General features: G+C 43.0%; 1 protein-coding gene across 2 annotated transcripts in view; it reads left to right on the forward strand.

The window, feature by feature from the left end:
• The window catches only part of LOC134080714 (C3a anaphylatoxin chemotactic receptor-like), a 35,388-nt gene that overhangs the window by 11,013 nt on the left and 1,695 nt on the right, over positions 1 to 22,680 (forward strand). For both annotated transcript variants that reach the window (XM_062537286.1, XM_062537287.1), the window contains exon 2: positions 2,879 to 3,416. In XM_062537286.1, coding sequence (XP_062393270.1) covers positions 2,880 to 3,416 — 537 coding nt within the window. In that variant the 5' untranslated portion in view covers position 2,879. The remainder of the gene's footprint in view (positions 1 to 2,878; positions 3,417 to 22,680) is intronic.

Genomic DNA, 22,680 nt, shown 5'->3' on the forward strand with positions numbered 1-22,680 from the left:
ACACACACACACACGCACACATACGCACACATACGCACGCACGCACGCACGCACGCACGCACGCACGCACACACACACACACACACACACACCCCATTAAAATGGTATTACATTGTTGATTCAGAAATGTTACTCCATTATTGGCAAATTATTACATGGGCTTTATTACAATAAAATGATTACGTTATTGGTCGTTATTATATTATTGGACGTTACTACATTATCAGCTGCTGTATAGGTACCTGCACACTGTTGTTGCTGCTCCCGAAGTGATTTATATACTCAATGTTTCTAAAATGTTGTGTAAATAAATCACTTGGGAGGCAGCAGCAACAGTGTGCAGGTACAATTTTTACGGATCTTTTTTACCCTCCACCTGCTATGCAGGAAATGGCACCCCAGCATTGTAGAACTAGGGTTGGGCATCGATAACCGGTTCCGTCTTAGAACCGGGTTTAACTTATCAATTCCATCGACATCGTACGTCTTTTTTTTTTTATCGATTCCCTTAACGATTCCCACAGCCTGCATGACGTCGGACTTGTTCCGGTTTTCCTGACATTTTGTGTTACTACACGCCCTCTGCGACGAGTCATACTACAAGTCAACCCCGAGAGGAGGAAGAGATCCAAAGCCTGGCCCCATTTCACTAAACGTGATGAATATTCTGCCGTCTGCAACCAGTACAGTATTGTTATCAGTTATTGTTACAGTAGGGTAGTAATACCAGCAATATGTTAAAACATTTGTCCGTGAAGCATGGGATTAAGCTCCAAGAGTGTCATCTGTTCGACAGCCTACGAAGGGGTGCTAACGTTGCCCGGTCCAGGGCTCCAGAGTGCATATGCGCCCAAAATGTTTAAGAGTGTGCCTGGAAATAATTCTAGGTGCACCTGACGCTGCTCGGGTGAAAGCATGCGTTTCCTTCACAAGTTTTAATTGTAGACTATGCGTGCAACTTTGCCAAACTGTATACAAGTAACCCCCTTGGCCCGCTCTCTCTCCATCTCCCTCTCCCTCTCTCGTGCGCGCTAGACACCCGCCCCTCGACATGCACATTCACAATCGTGAAAGCAATGACGCATAGAAGACAACTAGCGACATTATAATTAATTTCGGTTAGCATCATAGCGTAGGCTACTGCACAAATTTGATTCAAACTCTTGCATTCAAGTTGACTGATCATCTCAATGTTTTCCAACTCTAAGACTCAAAAGGGCCTGTCCCAATAGAAAAAGTTTTAGCCTACCTTGCAACTTAAACACACAAGGGGAAACTGAACAGTCCAACCAGTAGACTATAATAAGCTAGCCAACTATGCTACTTTGTTTACAATTTGAGGCTTCAAGCCGACAGCTGAATTAAAGAGGCAGAGTTGTAATATGAATAGTCATGAATGTCATGAATATCAGAAATGTCAGTAGGCTAGTATAGATTAGAATATGGTACTTTGGGGTTAACTGTAACCATTTTCTGAGGCTGTTGAAAACGCACCAAATCACACAATGTGGTCGTTTTGGGTGTCGTGGGTTGTAATAAAGGTTGTCGACGATCAAACTGACTACTTTTTTCATTCGTTTTAAGAGTTTAAAAGAAGAATTTCTAGTTGTCTTGCCAATCGCGCTCATAGTAGCCTATCCGCTGACGTCGGGTCCCGTAGTAACACAGTAGGCTACAGTTGTATGAGGCTGCTGAGCCTGTCTTGTTGGCGGTGGCCTGTTGGAGGGATTGTAAGAAAAGTTGTAATTGTCAAATCGACTCGTTCTTTTTTATTTCTTCATCTGAAGAGGAGGAGAAGAAGGATTGGCAGCGATTGCGGCCGGGGCAAAAGTATAGTGTGGAGAAACCAGGTCCGCAGAGGTAGCCTACGGCTCGCCAGCACCTGGGCTACCTTGTTGAGTTTATTATGTGGTGTCAAAACCGCAAGGATGTTTTTCCCCCACAGTATTTTGGCAGCAGCTGCCGCCAAATTCGCCAAATTCTACCCTCCTGCTTGAATCAGACCGTCATCCGCACACAAGGATGTTTTTGACAGTAGGCTAGCCTATGTTGGCAGCAATTGCTAAATTCTATCCTCCTGCTTACCCAAGCTAGAAGAAAACCAAAAACTCTCCTCTTAAACTCTTCAAATTAATTTTAAAAGTAGTCAATTTGATTGTTGACGACCTTTATTACACGCTACGACACCCAAAACGACCAAATTGTGTGATTTGATGCACGTTTTAAACGGCCTCAAAAATGGTTACAGTTAACCCCAAAGTACCTAGAATATATAAAGAATTATATTATATTATATATATACTGTAGGCTATATACATCTTTATAATTCTTTATAAAGAATATGTATATTCCTTATTGTGTTTTAAATAAAGACAAGCTTTTTCTACGCCTTATTGTTAAAAAATCATTCACATTATATGAAAGGAGAGCGATAAAAGGTGACCTTTTGGCGTTAAAGGCGATGCAATGAAAAATGTGGGTGCACCTACATTTTTTGGGAATCGAGAAGAGAATTGATAAGGAATTGGATTGATAGGCAGAATCGATAATGCCATCGATATTGATAAAAACGTATCAATACCCATCCCTATGTAGAACCCAACGAAACTGACCATAACAGTAATCTCCTCTGACGGAGATGAGGCGGGCAAAGAAATGTGCTTTTCTCTACAAAACGGGAACATATGCACACACACATGCACACACACACCACTGAAGTCTAATGGAGGAGGTGATGTCTTCAATCTTTCAACCTTGAAAGCAAAACAAGACTCAAGAAAATAATTGTATTGTTATTATTATTATTATTATTAATAATATCGTTGTTGTTGTTATCATCATCATCATCATCATTAATACTATTTATTTATTCCTGCAGAATGTCCCTCAACATTTCACTCCTGCAGCCTCAGATCAATTCCTCCTTTGGAGATGGTCAGGCAACTGTGGATACCTTTTTACTCAACATCGAAATTGTGTTCTGCTTCATCATTATCATCCTGGGAACCATCGGCAATGGCCTAGTCATATGGGTGGCTGGCGTCTGGCTGCGGACTAAAGTCACTTATGTCTGGCTAGTGAATTTGGCCATTGCCGACTTCATCTTCTGCCTGACCCGCGCCATCTCACTGGCCCAGAAGTACCAAGGCGACTGGACATTCGGCGTCTTCCTCTGCAAGTTCAACGCCTTCTTCAAGTACGCCAACATATTCTGCAGCGTCTTCCTGCTGGCGGTCATTAGTTTGGACCGGGCGCTGTGTGTGTTGCGGCCCGTCTTCACTAAACAGCACCGCACTGTCTGTGCTGCGCGGCTGGTCAGTGCTGTGGTGTGGGTAGTGGCGTTGATCATGAGTGCACCATACTTCATCTATTGGAAGGTCTACCCTGCCAAAAACAGACACAAGTGTGGCTTGAAGGTCTGAAGCTTTATCTTTCCTTCTTCTGAGACTGTTTATGTTTACTTGTGTGGCACTCTAAACTAACAAGCCAAAACCGTATTATGAAATGAAATTGTATTGTGGATTGTGGGCTTAATCTTAATAGGCTTAATCTTGATAGATCATGTTAGAAATGCCAAAATGTTTCAGCCTGGGCTAGGCCTTCATCAGGGCAAAGTCAAGGTGTTCTGACAGGAAAGAGAGGTCTGTGCCACTAACACCACCTGAAGCTTCAACAGTTACAGTATCCTATATTGCATACCCTTTGCCTGGAACAGGTTGAACTTAAAGGAGGAGATGTAGATGAATGAATAAATGGGCATTGAAAGAACAAGGTAGGGCTAACCCACAACCTCTTAAGCAGCCAGTAGTGATAAAAGCTAATAGGCCTAATTATCTAGATAAACACCCATGCTGCCTGGAAATATATTTGTATTAATGCTTTTGACCGCCCCTGAACTAAGCTATAGCCAAGGCCACATAAGATAGTGATTTCAGTGAAATGAGCATGTAGCTCTACTGTATTGAAATTTACCAGCAATGTATAGGTATGTAATATACAGGAGGAAAATATTGCAGGGCTCCCACTGATCATGGAATTTCTGGAATATCATTGATTTTTAAAAGTCTGTTCCAAATGTGGAAAGTCGGGGAATTTCATCATTTTGGGGCAAAGTCAGGTAATATTAGGGAATTTGTTACATAGCTTAATATAAAATGACACAATACATCAAACATGTATCCACATTGGTGCAATATTGGTGTTTATCAGAATAATCAATAGCTTTTATCTTTACTGACTGCTTGAGTGGTTGTGGTTAGCCAATGCCTTGTTTTTTCAGTGGTCATTGATTCATTTCCAGCTCTTAAAAAAAGCTGAAAGCTTTGGTTGGTGATGTAATTTCAGTTTATACCACTGCTTGGTCAAATTTCCTATTGTGATGCGCTATTTGGAACGTGCATTATTAGAGTGCATGAAAATGCACTCTACTGTTATCCGACTTCTTCTTATTACAGTGCATGAAAATGCACTGTACTGTTCTTCCTAGTCTTCAACTTCTTCTTATTATTCTTCTAACGCACGCAATTCAGCTTCAACCGCTTCACGTAGAAACTCCATTCAAACTATGTCGCGTAGGTCTTACTTACGCGATGTGGGCAATGTATTTTTCAACTTTGTAACTTTTATACTTTTTAAACTATTAGTTAAAAACTATTACAATTTCCCCCATAGACTTAACATTGCTCATTATGACATCACGGCAGCAATTAGAATCTTACGCCAGGTGGCTGGCCACCTGGGCACCAACTGTCAGTTTCTCTGGCTTTAAGCATACAGTCTCTCAGAAGACTACATATCCTGTTAACTGTTTCCTCTGTCCACAACTGTTTCAAAATAAAAGTCCTCACTGCAATAATACACTATTAAATCATTTAACCATTGAAACTACTCAACTATTGAACTGTTCAACCATTCCAACTGTCAGTTATCATCCACTATGCCTCCAGTCAACTACATGAAACCTCCATGTACCTAGCAACCAACATAGCAACCATTAAAATTAAGTGTTTATGACCGTTTCCATAGCAACCAACATGATTATACTGCAGTAACTTCTTGTTTCCAGATAGTGGCCACCATGGATACCCTAGCAACAAATGTTTCAAAATAAAAGTCCTCACTAGCAAGTTAGCTAGTTAGCATGATTAGCATAGTTAGCATTGTTAGCATAGTTAGCATTTTAGCATAATTGCTAGAAATCATCAACTAAGTTAGCTAATCAACCTGGTTAGCATTGTTAGCAACTTTAGCACTGTTAGCATAGTTAACATTTTTACCATAACTACAAGAAATCAGTAGCTAAGTTAACCAATCAACCTGGTTAGCATTGTTACCATAGTTAACATTTTAACATGAATAGCAATCATTAGTTAAGTTGGAACTGGGATGTTTCAGCTTTAAACTGTCTACCTTCAGACTATCAACTTTCTTTAAACTATGGAATCACCATCTTTAGCCTAGCTACACCTTAGTAGTCATATCTACATTATCTACACATTTTTGCATTTTCATGCACTGGTAATTCCTTGGAATTGCATTTCTAGTTATTATTTTTCTTCTAACGTTTTTGTGCGTGCAATTCAGCTTGAACCGTTTAACGTAGAAACTTCATTCAAACTGCGCTGCGTAGGTCTTACTTAGGTGACTTCAGCTATGTATTTTTCAACTTTGTAACTTTTATACTTTTTGAACTATTAAATAAAAACTATTAAAATTCCCCCCATAGACTTAACATTACGATTATGACATCATAATAGGGCAATTAGAATCTTATGCCAGGTGGCCAGTCCAGCTGCAGCAGCTCTCTCTCTCTCTCTCTCAGGCTTTAAGCATACAATCTCATTAAGACTACATATCCTGTTAACTGTTTCCTCTGTCCACAACTGTTTCAAAATAAAAGTCCTCACTGCAATAATACACTATTAAATCATTTAACCATTGAAAATACTCAACTATTTAACTGTTCAACCATTCCAACTGTCAGTTATCATCACCTATGCCTCCAGTCAACTACATGAAACCTCCACATACCTAGCAACCAACATAGCAACCATTCAAATTAAGCGTTTATGACCGTTTCCATAGCAACCAACATGATTTTACTACAGTAACTTCTTTATTTCTGATAGTGGCCATCATGGATACCCTAGCAACAAATGTTTCAAAATAAAAGTCCTCATTAGCAAGTTAGCTAGTTAGCATAGTTAGCATTGTTAGCATAGTTAGCATTTTTAGCATAACTGCTAGAAATGATTAACTAAGTTAGCTAATCAACCTGGTTAGCATTGTTAGCATAGTTAGCATTTTTAGCACAACTGCTAGAAATCATCAGTTAAGTTAGCTAATCAACCTGGTTAGCATTGTTAATATAGTTAGCATTGTTAGCATAGTTAGCATTTTTAGCATTAACTGCTAGAAATCATCAACTAAGTTAGCTAATCAACCTCGTTAGCATAGTTAGCATGGTTAACATTGTTAGCATAGTTAGCTAATCTGGTAATCAGGTTAGCTAATTCAATTTTAAACTGTCTATTTTAGCACTATCAACTTTCAAAAACTATGAAACCACCATGTCTACCCTAGCAACACCTTAACCATATCTACATGATTTATCTGTAAATTTTTGCATTTTCATGCACTCGTAATTTCCTTGGAATTACATTCTCTAGTTCTTATTAGAGTGCATGAAAATGCACTCTACTGTTATCCGATATCTTCTTATTATTTTTCCTCTAACGTTTTTGTGCGCGCAATTCAGCTTCAACCGTTTAACGTAGAAACTTCATTCAAACTGCGCTGCGTAGGTCTTACTTAGGTGACTTCAGCTATGTATTTTTCAACTTTGTAACTTTTATAGTTTTTGAACTATTAAATAAAAACTATTAAAATTCCCCCCATAGACTTAACATTGTGATTATGACATCATAATAGGGCAATTAGAATCTTATGCCAGGTGGCCAGTCCAGCTGCAGCAGCTCTCTCTCTCTCAGGCTTTAAGCATACAATCTCTCTGTGAAGACTACATATCCTTAAACTGTTTCCTCTGTCCACAACTGTTTCAAAATAAAAGTCCTCACTGCAATAATACACTATTAAATCATTTAACCATTGAAACTACTCAACTATTGAACTGTTCAACCATTTCAACTGTCAGTTATCATCAACTATGCCTCCAGTCAACTATATGAAACCTCCATGTACCTAGCAACCAACATAGCAACCATTAAAATTAAGCGTTTATGACAGTTTCCATAGCAACCAACATGATTATACTGCAGTAACTTCTTTATTTCTGATAGTGGCCACCATGGATACCTTAGCAACAAATGTTTCAAAATAAAAGTCCTCACTAGCAAGTTAGCTAGTTAGCATGGTTAGCATAGTTAGCATAACTGTTAGAAATCATTAGCTAAGTTAGCTAATCAACCTGGTTAGCATTGTTAGCATAGTTAGCATTTTTTGCATAACTGCTAGAAATCATCAACTAAGTTAGCTAATCAACCTGGTTAGCATTGTTAGCATAGTTAGCATAGTTAACATTTTTAGCATAACTGCTAGACATCATCAACTAAGTTAGCTAATCAACCTGGTTAGCACTGGTAAACAAATCTACATGATTTATCTGTACATTTTTGCATTTTCATGCACTCGTAATTTCCCTGGAATTACATTCTCTAGTTACAGTGCATGCAAATGCACTGTACTGTTCTTCCTAGGCTTCTTCTTCTTATTATTATTATTCCGCTTACCAAATTCATTTTTTCTATTCAGCTTGAACCGTTTAACTTAGAAACTTCATTCAAACGTCACAACGTAGGTCTTAAATAGGGGAATGCTGCTAAGTATTTTTCAACTTTGTAACTTTTATACTTTTTAAACTATAAATTAAAAACTATTCAACATTTCCCCATAGACTTAACATTGGCCTCTATGACATCACAATCGGATCATTAAGCAATTAGAATCTTATGCCAGGTGGCCAGCCCCACCTGCAGCAGCCCTCTCTCTCTCAGGCAGCATACAATCTCTGTGAAGACTACATATCCTGTTAAACTCTCTTTCCACAACTGTTTCAAAATAAAAGTCCTCACTGCAATAATACACTATTAAATCATTTAACCATTGAAACTACTCAACTATCTAACTGTTCAACCATTCCAACTGTCAGTTATCTTCAACTATGCCTCCAGTCAACTACATGAGACCTCCATGTACCTAGCAACCAACATAGCAACCATTAAAATTAAGCGTTTATGACCGTTTCCATAGCAACCAACATGATTTTACTATAGTAACTTCTTTATTCCTGATAGTGGCAGCCATGGATACCCTATCAACAAATGTTTCAAAATAGAAGTCCTCAGTAACAAGTTAGCTAGTTAGCATAGTTAGCATTTTTAACATAGCTGCTAGAAATGATTAGCTAAGTTAGCTAATCAACCTAGTTAGCATTGTTAACATAGTTAGCATTTTTAGCATAACTGCTAAAAATGATTAGCTAAGTTAGCTTATCAACCTGGTTAGCATTGTTACCATAGTTAGCATTGTTAGCATAGTTAGCATTTTTAGCATAACTGATAGAAATCATTAGCTAAGTTAGCTAATCAACTTGGTTAGCATTGTTAGCATAGTTAGCATTGTTAACATTTTTAGCATTATTGTTAGAAATCATCAGCTAAGTTAGCTTATCAACCTGGTTAGCATTGTTAACATAGCTATCATTTTTACAATAACTGTTAGAAATCATTAGTTAAGTTAGAACAGGAATGTTTAAGCTTTAAAATGTCTACCTTAACACTATCAACTCTCTTTAAACTATGCAACCACCATGTTTACCCTAGCTACACCTTAGTAACCATATCTACATTATCTATTTATACATTTTTTTGCATTTTCATGCACTGGTAATTCCTTGGAATTGCATTTCTAGTTATTTTTATTTTTCCTCTAACGTTTTTGTGCGTTCAATTCAGCTTCAACCGTTTAACGTAGAAACTTCATTCAAACTGTGCTGCGTAGGTCTTACTTAGGTGACTTCAGCTTTGTATTTTTCAACTTTGAAAACTTTATCGTTGAATTTATGTTAATTTTTTAAAACATTTTTTCTCCCATAGACTTAACATTGGATTATGACATCATAATAGGGCAATTAGAATCTTATGCCAGGTGGCCAGCCCCACCTGCAGCAGCTCTCTCTCTCTCAGGCTTTAAGCATACAATCTCTCTGAAGACTACACATATCCTGTTAAACTGTTTCCTCTGTCCACAACTGTTTCAAAATAAAAGTCCTCACTGCAATAATACACTATTAAATCATTTAACCATTGAAACTACTCAACTATTTAACTGTTCAACCATTCCAACTGTCAGTTATCATCAACTATGCCTCCAGTCAACTACATGAAACCTCCATGTACCTAGCAACCAACATAGCAACCATTAAAATTAAGTGTTTATGACCGTTTCCATAGCAACCAACATGATTTTACTACAGTAACTTCTTTATTCCTGATAGTGGCCACCATAGATACCCTATCAACAAATGTTTCAAAATAAAAGTCCTCACTAGCAAGTTAGCTAGTTAGCATGGTTAGCATTGTTAGCATAGTTAGCATTTTTAGCATAACTAATAGAAATGGTTAGCTAAATTAGCTAATCAACCTGGTTAGCATTGTTAGCATTTTTAGCATAACTGCTAGAAATCATTAGTTCAGTTAGAACTGTAATGTTTAAGCTTTAAACTGTCTACCTTCACACTATCAGCTTGCTTTAAACTATGCAACCACCATGTTTACCCTAGCTACACCTTAGTAACTATATCTGCATTATCTACTGTATCTATAGGCCTACATTTTTGCATTTTCATGCACTCGTAATTTCCCTGGAATTACATTCTCTAGTTTTTCTATATACCGCACGGCTATGAAGTAGTTCCCTTCTTTTGGGCTTATTGCACTTGAATATTAATTCGCCAATGTCAATGTAACGGTAAAAACAGCAATGTTGTATCTAAGACAGCGGCAATATAAACGAAAATGATAGTAGCAGTGGTATAAGCGGGATAATCAACTCCGCGCCCTGTGCGTTTATAGGAAAATAATGCACTTATCGAAGTGTAAAGTCCCCTCCGCCTGCGGCGTCGGGTCCTTATTACCACTTCGAACGTGCATTATTTTCCTATAAACGCACGGCGCGTCGTTGATTATCCCTTACGTATCATTCATCAGACAGTGGTAATGGATTTTTTTTTCAGTCATGCAGGGAAAAGTGATATAATTTTACATTTGAGAGGGAGAACCCTAGCAACAGGCAACACAGTCTCCCTATTTTATTTGGTGTTAAGCTATCATATGAACAGTGGTATTAGCAAGGGATAATCAACTCTGTGCCGTGCGTTTATAGGAAAATGATGCACATTCGAAGTGGTAATAAGGTCCCGATGCCACCTTTCCGGAAATGTCGCTGCTGCAGCTGGCAACGCTTTAACAACACTTTACTAACATTTCCGGAAAGGTACGGACTCGATTAAATTCATTCTGGAATCTCTATCCGACCACATAAAGACGTGGGGATACTTCGCTTTGGCTTTAGGGACCCTCTACTCACTACCACGTAAGTGTAGTGTTGTTTGGAACAGAAGAGGTATAAACATAGCGTTTTGTAGTGGCGAAAGGATGTGCCCCGGTCACTTCCAGGCTAACGAGTTTTGGCTAAAAACGGTGAACTCGAACTTTCTCAAAATACATCCGAATGACATGATTTTGGTGTCAACTCAACGTATGTACTCCCAATAGTCTGAAAAAATGATCTAAAGTGCATTTCACTCCGGATTATCCTTTTAACTGGCAAGCAAAGGCAGCTTGTCACTACACTTTAAAAAATGATGGGGCCAGTAGCCTAACTTTTTCAGTGCTTCAAAGAACCATCGAGGCAACAGTTTGCCTAATGTAATGTAGTTTTGACTCTCCATGGAACCATCCAGAGAGTTAAAGAACCATTTAAGCACTTTATTTTTTAGAGTGTGGCTTTCAGTGGCTTAGAGAATGCAATGCATGACATAAGAACCAGAATCCATTTGACTTTACATCCTGAATTTTACTTGTAACACATGCAGGCTAAAGGCAACTTTGTGTCTTAGTAGAGCGGATAACCGCAAAAATCGATCACTTTGCAATAAAAGCATCAAATTTGGTATGAAGGCTTACAAAGGGGGTCTGATCGGATTTAGGACCGTAGGCGCTCAAAATTTGACCCCTGGGGGCCATGGCGGCCATTTTTCAAAATGGCCGCCGAATATGAATTTCACAATGGGAAAATGGATTGAAAGGGGCCAGAAACATGAAATGCAATAACATATTTCACCATAAATGCATATAAATATAAGGACACTTTCCCATAGAAGGTCTTTAAACTTTAAAATGTAAGATATATTTTAAAATTGACTCCTTTAATACTAAATATGGGTTAATGAATTATCTGTAAATTCATATGTGATTTTTATAGACAACACAATTACAAGTGATACAGAGCTGATCTTTGTCTGGTCTCTACCAAAGCAATTCACCAATGGTGATACAAAAGGTCAACTGTTTTCAAACAGCTGACATGGAAAGAGACACGCAAGCTAATCCACCACGGCAAGGTGCCAGCTCATTAGGATTAGAGTTTTTTTTTATAGAAGTTTTTCTAAGGAGTTTTTTTCTTTTTTTCTTTTTTATATAGGCCTGCATAACAAGACACAGAACAAAGAACCAGTAGTTCAACTCTTCAGCAGTTGAACTTTGAATATTAACACGAAACAAGATTTGATTAATAACATATAAATTCCATGCTGATTTCAATGACCACTTTTCTGTCGGTCAAGAAGCAAAAAAGCGATTACCACCGCTTTACACTCTCTGACATTCTCCCTCACATAAACATAAAGCAGTACACTGCAGTGATGCTGCTCTGCATTTGCATTGCTTAATACAACCTTTTGTACATTTGCAGGCAATAAGCTCATAACAGGCTTTGGATGCTTCAGCAAGTGAGGTCCAGTATGGTTCAAAACTGCCATCCTCTGTTTTGACCCACCCCCATTTAGATGGACAAGGCAAATGGGGAGAAGGCAGTAATACTTGGCCCCAAACATGACCACCCTGATATGTTGCCCTTTTCACATGCTGTTCAAGAGCTGCACTTGTTGGTGGAATTCGGCGAACACTGTGCCTTTTAGAAAAAAGCTTTTTTCTAGCTGTGTTCACGCTCTCACATGTACTGGTTCTGTCATACAGCAGAACTGTGAACCTTTCAATTGTCTCTGATATATGTGAGGGAATATCAGATGGAGCACAGCTCAATTCCAACAATGCCGGAGTAAGTTCGGGGAGGACTTTCCATGTTGCCCATGCTGTTTTTTTCCCATAACCAACAAAGCTAGACACTGAGTCACAACCAGTCAAAGCATGGAACATTGGAAGTGCACGTGCCTTCTCAGGACCAAGGCTGTGTGCAATTTCATGTGCTGCAATGTGCCTGAAATTCTTCCCTGTTCCAATTGCAACCCAGAGTTCAGTGTCACCAAGCCTTTGCACCACAGAAAGTGCCAGCACTACGACATCTGTATCAACAGTTCGGATCATGATCTTTTGATGGCCATTCTGCGCAGCATGAGATGCATGCAAAATCATCCTGCTATCTGCTTCCTCATGGTTGCATGGAGATAAAGAACATTATGTCAGACAGCTGTGGCTTGCAGAGGATGTTATCTGCCTGAGTAATGACAAGTTGCTTCTCTCCATGGTCAAATGACTTAAACAAGATGTCTGAAAGGTATTGAAAAAGATCTGTTTTATTTTGATCCACCCTTAGAAAGTTCTGCCAGTTCGCTGGCAAAGGTGCTTCAGAACATACACGCCTGCGGATCCCTTTACCACGCTTTGCTCTTGCAGTGCCTTTGATGGAGTCGGCAAAGTACCTGTCCCAAACCAAGTCAACACGACTTGATTTTTGATGGCACAAGGACATATAAGGAAGGAACACTTGATGGGCATACTCTGCAAATTTTCTTGAGCCAGTAGGCTTGAGCATTTGTATAATTGCTGCTCCATCAAGGACAACACATGAGACATTGGGAGCCTCTAACTTGGGAGGACAACTTTCTTCAAGATTAAACAGGAGGTCACTCTTGGCACACTGGCTGAGCTTGCCATTATCAGAGAAAGCAGGAGGGCAGGGCTGGTTTTCATGACGGAAGAACTCCTCAAGATTCCCATCCCTGTTCTGGCAACCTATGTAAAGCCTTGAAAAGAGTTCCATGTCATTTCTTAGAGTCACTAATCTTTTCTGGCTGTTGCTTGGAGTTTTCATTGAACTTGTTCGGAAGACCTTCAATTTATTGTGACCAATTGGATCATAAATGGATTTTGTTCTATTCACTAGGCGATCAAGTGTAAATGTCTTGAATTGATCTTGTCCAATTTGATGAACATTCTGCACAGTCTTTACCGCACAAGGGTCAGCTATTTCTTTTGAATCAAGCACAATGATATCCCTGCTATCCTCTTCAAATGGGTTCCCAAGTTCTTGAATCACCTTTACAAGGCACTGAACATCCCTAGCAAATTTCACTTGGACACTTGGACTTTGATCATGGTGATGCCTAATTCTGTCCATAGGGCCACTCTGATGTGCCTCTTCAAATTCTTGGATAACCCTAGCCACTTCAGGCCCAGCAACCATCCACCGCCGCAGTGCACTAGGATTGTCTAGCAAGCCAACGGCTCCACCATCCCCCTTCACACGAGCATTATTTTGCTCATGGGCTTGATCGATGGGAATTGCAGAGAACACTCTCTTTGTCTTCTGCACAACAAAATTGCGGATGCTTGGTAGGGAGTTCTGCCATGTCCCTCAAATGTACCGGAATCCATCTGGCATAATTGGTATGATCAAGGGCGAAAAACCATGGTGTGAGATCAGTCAAGGCATCAAGATACATGTTAAAAGAGCCTAGCCGCAGAGACCTTACAAAGATCAAATAAGACAGCTCAAGCTCCATTACTTACTGTGGCCCAATACTGAAACTGTGGGACTGTGTCTTTTTGCCTGTTGCACCATTCATCAAAGCTCAGCACATCACTGGAGGAATGCATATTCATGTAATTATCATATGCAGCATGTTGCAAAATGTACAATGCAGCCACTGTTACTTGGTGGGCTCTCTTTGTTCGAGCAACATGGGCCACTTTTAAGAAAGAATCTGCTGTGCCTATTGTGGTAATGTCTGCTTGAACATTATCAACAGCCGCAGTTGTGAATACATTACCTCGCATCATTGGTGGACAGACCACATTTTCATCTCTGTAAAGACTACATACACGGTTTCCCAACTCTGCTGACAAACTGAGGACACGATCGTATGCAATGCATACTCCCAAGTGAGAGAGCTTGTCAATCAATTCCCTCTTGCGTGTGTGTGCATGCAACATAAGCCCAATGTACATGGGAGTGGCTGTCTCCTGTGCACCGCTATGCCTAACAGCTACACCAGTCTGTCTCTTAACACTGTTAAATTTCATCATATGGGCAATAGTCAGCGCAGCTGGAGTATTCTCCTCCATTTGATCTTTAATACTCGGCCCTTGAAGAATCATGTTTACCAGTGTCAAAAGCAATGGAGATGTAGAATTCTCAAGGCATTCCTCTGAGAACCCAGTGAATGGTTTTGAATCCCTAAACATTTGACGTTGAACAATTTTTGCTGCTCTTGCTAAATGCATTGCATCCTGGTCATTATCCAGCTCACATGCCTTCGTGAAAGCAGCACCAATGTCATCATCAAAAACCAACAGAACATCCCGCCCTCTCTTCTGGGCACACATAGATGTAAACTGAGTCAACAGCCTTTCCTTGAGTCTTGTACTTGACAACCGAGAAGTTAATGGAACACCAAGCTGTTCCATTCTAGATGTGCACAGCTGAGTAAGCTCTGACAGTTTGAAGACTGGTGCTGTGGCTGCATCTATTCTCACTTCTTCTATGTACATGACAAGTTCTGCAAAGACCATACTAGATACATCTGGAGTATCCTTGGTTTGGGATCGAGCTCTATTGTACAAAGAGGCCAAACATTTGGAATGATACTTGGCCTCTAAAGCCACCATGTCACCTCCACTGAGCTGTGCCAGAAGCTTGGTGTCATTGACGGCAACGGCACACTTTCGAACTTTTTCATCAATTTGAAATGTAGCAGCCTCATGAAGTCTCTCACTACCTGCAGGTTCTCCGCAAAAGAAACATTTAGTCTTATCGATGTCATCACTGAATGTAGCCTGGCTAACGCCTCCCACTTCTCAAATGAGACGTGGTCTGGCAACCAGACGTTCATTTTCTCGTATTTGAAAAAATGCCCAGGTCTGTTCATTGGGCGCCACGGATGTCAATCAAATGCGTCTCTGCATAGCTCTTCATGGTCTTGCTTTCTCCCCTGTTCTGTGATTGGCCTCCAACATCAGGCGAACATGGGGGCGTTAGTTTCCAGACTGCCTTAGCAGCGTGAAAGAAATCACCGCGCAAGGCAGTATGGGAAACCCAGGCTACACTGAATGAGGATCTTAAACTAACTTTTATTCGTTTTGCAGTGTCATGCTCATCAGTTGCAAAGCTCTCTTCTCAGCTCTCTGTAGCATTTGATTGTTGTATCTAAGGCGACATGTATTGTGATATTTTGCATTGTTCCTAATAAATGTGGCCTCAATACCTTGCCCTTCATCCAACCGTGCAATCTGTAGAGATATGGGGAGTTGTTTAAGTTCATCAAATTTTAATAGATTCTCTGCCAGATTTGTGTAACGTTCAGTATTGACCTGCCCTTGACAATTTGATGGGCATCTCTCTTGAGTATTCTTCTGACAAATGAAACACAATTCCCAGTCAGTTATTTGTGTTGGGGGATCAGTATATCCAGGATTAAATAATTTGAAGGTTTTAGCCATTGCATTGGATCACAGTAGTTCTTGTGTAGCGGTCTTTCAGTTAAGTTTTTCTTATGAAGTGGAACTGTATTTGAGGTCTACTACTAACTTAAAAGATGTGTGCTAATAACTAAAAAATATTGGCCACTCTATTTCCCTTAACTGGCAAAGATTAAGTTGATTGACTAATTGTGGTAATCATGCTAATCGTGCTAATTTAATCACAGTAGTTCTTGTGTAGTGGTCTTGTAGTTGTAGACGTGGAACTGTATTTGAGGTCTACTACTAACTTAAAAGATGTGTGCTAATAACTTTAAAAAAATAGTGGCTACTCTATTTCACTTAACTTGCACAAAAAAAGATTACATCGATTGTCTAATTGTGGTAATCATGTTAATCGTGCTAATTTACGTTCTTCTTGCGAGGAAAACTCAGTCTACAATGTGATGTGTATAGGCCTACCAAATCACATGCCAATAATCCAGCAGGACTCACCAGTTCCTACAATTAATATTTCAAGTCAAGGTGAGAGCATTTGGAGAGCAAAAAATCTTTTTTTTTCTGATTAGCTTTGGGTATGAACTAGCCGTCCAAGAGCACAATGAAATAGGCCTACATAGGTTATATGCAGCTATTTGAATTGTTGTTGAAATTAACTAGTTTAGATAACCATGAATGAAATTCTGTGGAAATGTACACCTACTTTATTTCACAGAATCCGAACTCTAAATTCATGCAGCTTAACATCTATTTTATGTTATATTTGCCTGTCTTGAGTTATGTTACTTGCATCATTAGCCTACACTATTTTTACTGAGTAACAGTGAGAAACACATTCAACTGACTTTGCCTTTATCTCACTTGTAGTCAAGCGCCAGTCTACTGCCTGGTATTATTGTTGTACTTTGGCGCATGCGCGCCCAGGCGCTCTTCCTGTGTGTATTCTCCCGCGAGTTCATTCCTTCAGTAAAGTTGTGCCGACTACCCACACTCTCTCGGCTGTGAGTTATTCCTAATTACTGGCGTGGTGGCAGCGCAAAGTTACCGAACCCAGCCTTTCAGCTTCAGTTTCTCCGACTCCGACGAACGTGTCAACGGCCGAGAAGGTAGTTTGAGTACACTTACGTGATGGCTAATATCAACCGCGCACCGAAACAGTGGTGTCTGACCAAGCACGAGACTCTGAACTCATTAGAAAACTGGAAACAAAACCTTCTATACACACTCTCACTGGATCCGGTGTTCGCTCCTTTCCTCATCGATGGCACAGCATGGGGTAAGAAGAGCCGTGATACCCCTCTCAGAGGATTTCAGGACGATGGTGAGGCAATTCCTGCAGCTCGCAGGCGGACTGCTCAACATAAAGTCCGCCAGTTAGAACTCATGCTAGGTCAAGTTGCTAATTATTGCCCTGTGATCTCCCGTAACACCATTGTCAAAAATTCCACGTCCATTGAGAGCATATGGCAAGCCATTCGTTTACATTACGGCTTCCAAACCACAGGGGCTCAGCTCATTGACTTTGTAGATATTCATTTAGAAGCTGATGAACGTGCTGAAGATTTATACCAGCGACTTATGGCCTTCACAGAGGATAGCCTCCTTAAAGCAGCTGGCTTAACCCATCATGGCGTTGCCCTAGCTGAGGATGAAGAGCTGTCCCCTTCCCTTGAAAATTTTGTAGTCATGACTTGGCTGCGTTTAATTCATGCTGATCTACCAAAACTTGTCAAGCAAAGATATGGCACTGAGCTGCGCACTCGCACATTGGCATCTATCAAACCAGAGATTTCCCAAGCACTTGATTCCCTACTCTCTGAAATCCGTGCAGCCGACGATGCCAAAATTATGCGTGCAGCTGCCTCTAACCGCACATACAGTGGCACAGTACCCCGTCAGTTCCCCTTTGCTGCCCCTAAAATGCCAATGCGGCCAAGCCCGCGTGAAAAGTCATGCCCCCTGTGCACCCAAGCAGGCCGCCAAAATAATGCACACTTTCTCAGCTCATGCAAATATCTACCCGAACAAGACAGAAAATTCATGCTCAAAGCCAGACAGATTGTCTCTGTGCTCGATGAAGACCCCATGGACCCAGTCACATACCAGGAGTGCTCTGATGACGAGGCACTTCCTCCTATATGCCCTGAGCCAACTCAGTCCCATACTGCCCGTGCCGTCCAGGTCAGACAATCACCATATATCGATACCTTCCACAAACACCACCATGCACGCATTATCCTCGACACCGGCGCCACCTGCAACATGATCAGACTGTCTGCTGCGCACCGCCTCGGAGCTCACATGACCCCCAGCTCCCAGTCTGCCCACCAAGCCGATGGTTCCTCTCCCATGAAGGTTGTGGGCGAGACCCGCCTCACATTCAACCGGGGTGCCAATAAGTTCCACTTCGACGGCCTAGTTGTGGAAGATTTGGATGTGGACATACTCGCAGGCACTCCCTTCATGTCCTCAAATGACATTTCAGTGCGCCCTGCCAAGAGACTGATTACCCTAGCTAATGGCGCTGTGTTCCCCTACGGCTCCGCGAACACGGCTCTCACAGAGAACGCGGTTCGCCGCACCATCACATTGCGTGCCCCTCCCGTGTCGACCACAATATGGCCAGGTGAATTTCTTGAAATTCCCCTCCCACCTGACGCTCCAGCGGACACAGCCTACGCCATGGAGCCCCGCCTGGACACTCACACGGCCAAATGCGAGACCACACACAACTGGCCCCGCCCTGCAGTGGTATCCAGCGTCGCAGGAAGGATCCGGATCCCAAACTTGTCAGGTGAGCCGCATGTCCTGAGGCGCCACCAACATTTCTGCCAAGTGGACCCCCTCTCCACAGTCACTGTCCCGAGCCCCGCACCTGACACTCACACCACCGTGCCAATGGCCCGACACCTCCCAGTCCGACCTGCAACTGTTCAGCATTCCAAGGGCGTCCAAGTAGACCCAGACAACCTACTCCCTCCTGGCTTCAAGGATAGGTTTCACTCCTTGCTGGACCAATATGACGAGGTATTCAACCCTGCTATCTCTGGCTACAACGGCGCTGAGGGCCCATTCGAGGCCAAGGTGAATATGGGCCCAGTCGAGCCACCACAACGCAAAGGTCGCTTACCCTTGTACGGCAGGGACAAACTCACTGAGTTACAACAGAAATTTGACGAGCTAGAGCACCTGGGTGTATTCCATCGCCCTGAGGATGTAGGTGTTTCCGTGGAATATCTCAACCCCTCCTTCCTCATCAGAAAGCAGAGTGGTGGTTATCGCCTAGTGACCGCCTTCGCTGATGTCGGCCGCTACTCAAAGCCCCAACCATCCCTCATGCCCGATGTCGACAGCACCCTACGCCAAGTTGCCCAATGGAGACACCTCATAGCCACAGACTTGACGAACGCATTCTACCAAATACCACTGTCACGCGACTCCATGAAGTATTGTGGCGTGGTCACCCCCTTTCGCGGAGTTCGCGTCTATGCACGTTCGGCTATGGGCATGCCCGGTTCAGAGACTGCACTCGAGGAACTAATGTGCCGCGTGTTGGGTGATCTGCTACAGGCGGGCGTCGTGGCAAAGCTTGCCGATGACCTGTATTGCGGGGGCAACTCACCTGAGGAGCTGTTCGACAACTGGACCCGTGTCCTACATGCTCTGAGTCGATGCAACCTGCGCCTCTCCGCATCTAAGACGGTCATCAACCCACACTCCACTACCGTCCTTGGGTGGGTGTGGACCCAGGGCACACTTAGGCCTAGCCCCCACCGCGTGTCTACCCTGGCTGCATGTGAGCCGCCAAAATCAGTGGGAGGTATGAGATCGTTCATTGGAGCAGTCAAGGTAATGGCCCGCGTCATCAAACATTGCTCTGCCCTCCTTGCCCCCTTGGACGACGCCATAGCAGGGAAGACTTCGCAAGACAACATTGCGTGGACTGAAGAGTTGCACTGTGCCTTTAATAGAGTGAAAGAGTGCCTCTCCTCCAGTCGTTCGGTCATCCTACCACGCCCGGATGACCAACTGTGGATCGTCACTGATGGTGCTGTCAGGAGACCTGGCATTGCTGCCACACTATATGTGATGCGCAACGACAAGCTTGCTCTGGCTGGTTTCTTTAGTGCCAAGTTACGTGCCCACCAGCTAACATGGCTGCCCTGTGAGGTGGAGGCTCTCGCTATCGCAGCAGCCGTCAAACATTATGGCCCCTACATTATTCAGTCGACAACTAAGGCATGCCTCCTCACAGACAGCAAGCCGTGCGTTCAGGCCTACGAAAAACTATGCAGGGGCGAGTTTTCTGCTAGTCCCCGTGTCTCTACGTTCCTCTCCACGGCGTGCAGATTCCAAGTGTCAATACGGCATGTAGCTGGCGCAGCGATCCTTCCGTCCGACTTCGCTAGCCGTGACCCTCCTGACTGTACGGACATGGCATGCCAGGTGTGCACCTTTGTGCAGCGCACCCAGGATTCAGTCGTCAGACTGCTGTCCACTGATGACATTCTGGCAGGTCGTACGAGACTGCCGTTCACAAGCAGAACGGCGTGGCGATCCCTCCAGTCCGAATGCCCTGATTTACGCCGGACCCATGCCCATCTTACCCAGGGGACCCGACCATCTAGGAAAATGACGGACGTCAGGGATGTCAAAAGGTACCTCAGCGTGGCATCGATAGCTGGGGACGGCCTACTAATCGTAAAACGTGAAGAACCCCTCTCTCCGTGCCGGGAGTGCATCATTGTTCCCAGACAGGTCCTGGATGGCCTCGTGACTGCATTGCACTTACAGCTCAGCCACCCCACCGCCAACCAGCTAAGAAAAACACTTGACAGGTACTTCTTTGCCCTTGACCTTGATAAAGCCGTGCACCGGGCCACAGATGGCTGTCATCCGTGTGTGGCCCTCCGTCATACACCCCAAGTCGTCAACGAACAGTCGTCATCTGCGCCCCCGGCTACAGTAGGTGCCGCCTTTGCTGCTGATGTCATGAAACGTGCACGGCAACTGGTGCTGGTGGTACGAGAGTGTGTGACATCCTACACTGTCTCGATGCTGGTGGACGACGAGGGTAGCCAGACCCTGCGAGATGGACTCATCAGGCTTTGCATAGAACTACGGCCCCTCGACGGTCCATTCGCTGTCGTGCGGACCGACCCGGCCCCTGCTTTCAAGGCCCTGGCTTCTGACCCACTCCTCGCCCAGCATAGAATCTCACTGGAGCTGGGGCGGGCGAAGAACCTGAACAAGAACCCTGTCGCAGAAAAGGCCGTACGAGAGTTAGGTGAGGAATTGCTGCGACAGCAGCCTCGAGGCGGTCCCATATCGCCGAGGCTCCTGGCAGTGGCGACTGCCTGCCTCAATTCCAGACTGCGATCCCGTGGCCTGTCTGCCCGGGAGATGTGGACTCAGAGAGACCAGTTCACCTCCACCCAGCTGCCCCTTGCCGATGAAGAACTCATACGTACACAGCATGAAGAAAGGGTGAGGAACCATGCTCACAGCGAGAAGTCCAAGGCCCCTCGGGGTAAGACTCTATCCCCCTCGTTGCTTGAGGTGGGTGACCTTGTCTACCTCCACACTGACCGGAACAAGACATGCAGCCGTGACAGATACCTGGTCGTGTCTGTCGAAGGTCTCTGGTGTGGCCTGCGCAAGTTTGCAGGCTCGCAACTCAGGGACTTTACCTATCGGGTCAAGTTGACGGACTGCTACAAGGTCCCAGTCTCCACCCTGGACATCAACCGTCCCTCTGGGGATGACGACGCTTCTGAGGAGGACTGCCCTCCATTCCTGAAGGTGCCCCAGGTGGTACCTCCCCCAACACCTGCCATTCCCCTGGAGATCGCATCGGTACCTGCCGCTGCCGTGCCAGGCGACCCGCCAGAGGACCCGGAGTCCTCCTGCACTACCCCTGACGGCGCAAACTCCCCACCCCGGCGTGGCACCAGGCTGCGTCGCCAGCCATCCCATCTCAGTGACTATGTGTTGGACTAATGATGGACTCCTCACGTACCCTTTTTGCATAATGTCCTGTTGTGTGTTTATCACTGCAGTTATGTGTTCCACATTGTTGCTTATGCGTTCTGATGATATCTGTGTATTGCTAGATTGCTCTACTATGTTTTCCCTGTTTGGGGGGGTGGGTGTGGGGAAGAAAGGTGGTCACGCCAGTCTACTGCCTGGTATTATTGTTGTACTTTGGCGCATGCGCGCCCAGGCGCTCTTCCTGTGTGTATTCTCCCGCGAGTTCATTCCTTCAGTAAAGTTGTGCCGACTACCCACACTCTCTCGGCTGTGAGTTATTCCTAATTACTGGCGAAGAGTAAAACATCCCACCCTAGATTTTATACAGAATAATATTCAACTGTGGTCACCACAATATGAAACCTGAATGAGGACTGAAGGAGGAGTCACTGACAATCTACCAAGTAAAAATGATGCGTATTAGATATGCACACAATTTAATATTAAATGTTTAGCCTAAAAAAGTACATCATTTCTGATAGATATCATCATAACCTCTTTTCCTTTTTGTTTGAAAATGAACTGGATTGATTAATTATCACATGTGCAACTTTTTAAAAATGACATTATGAAATCCATATTTGGCAGCCATTTTTAATTGTTTTTCAAACATATTTCATATTTTAAAGTTTAAAGACTTTCTATGTGAAAGTGTGCTCATATTTATATGTATTTATGATGAAATGTGTTATTT

The sequence above is a fragment of the Sardina pilchardus genome, chromosome 5, assembly GCF_963854185.1.
Source record: "Sardina pilchardus chromosome 5, fSarPil1.1, whole genome shotgun sequence".
NCBI classification, from domain to species: domain Eukaryota; kingdom Metazoa; phylum Chordata; class Actinopteri; order Clupeiformes; family Clupeidae; genus Sardina; species Sardina pilchardus.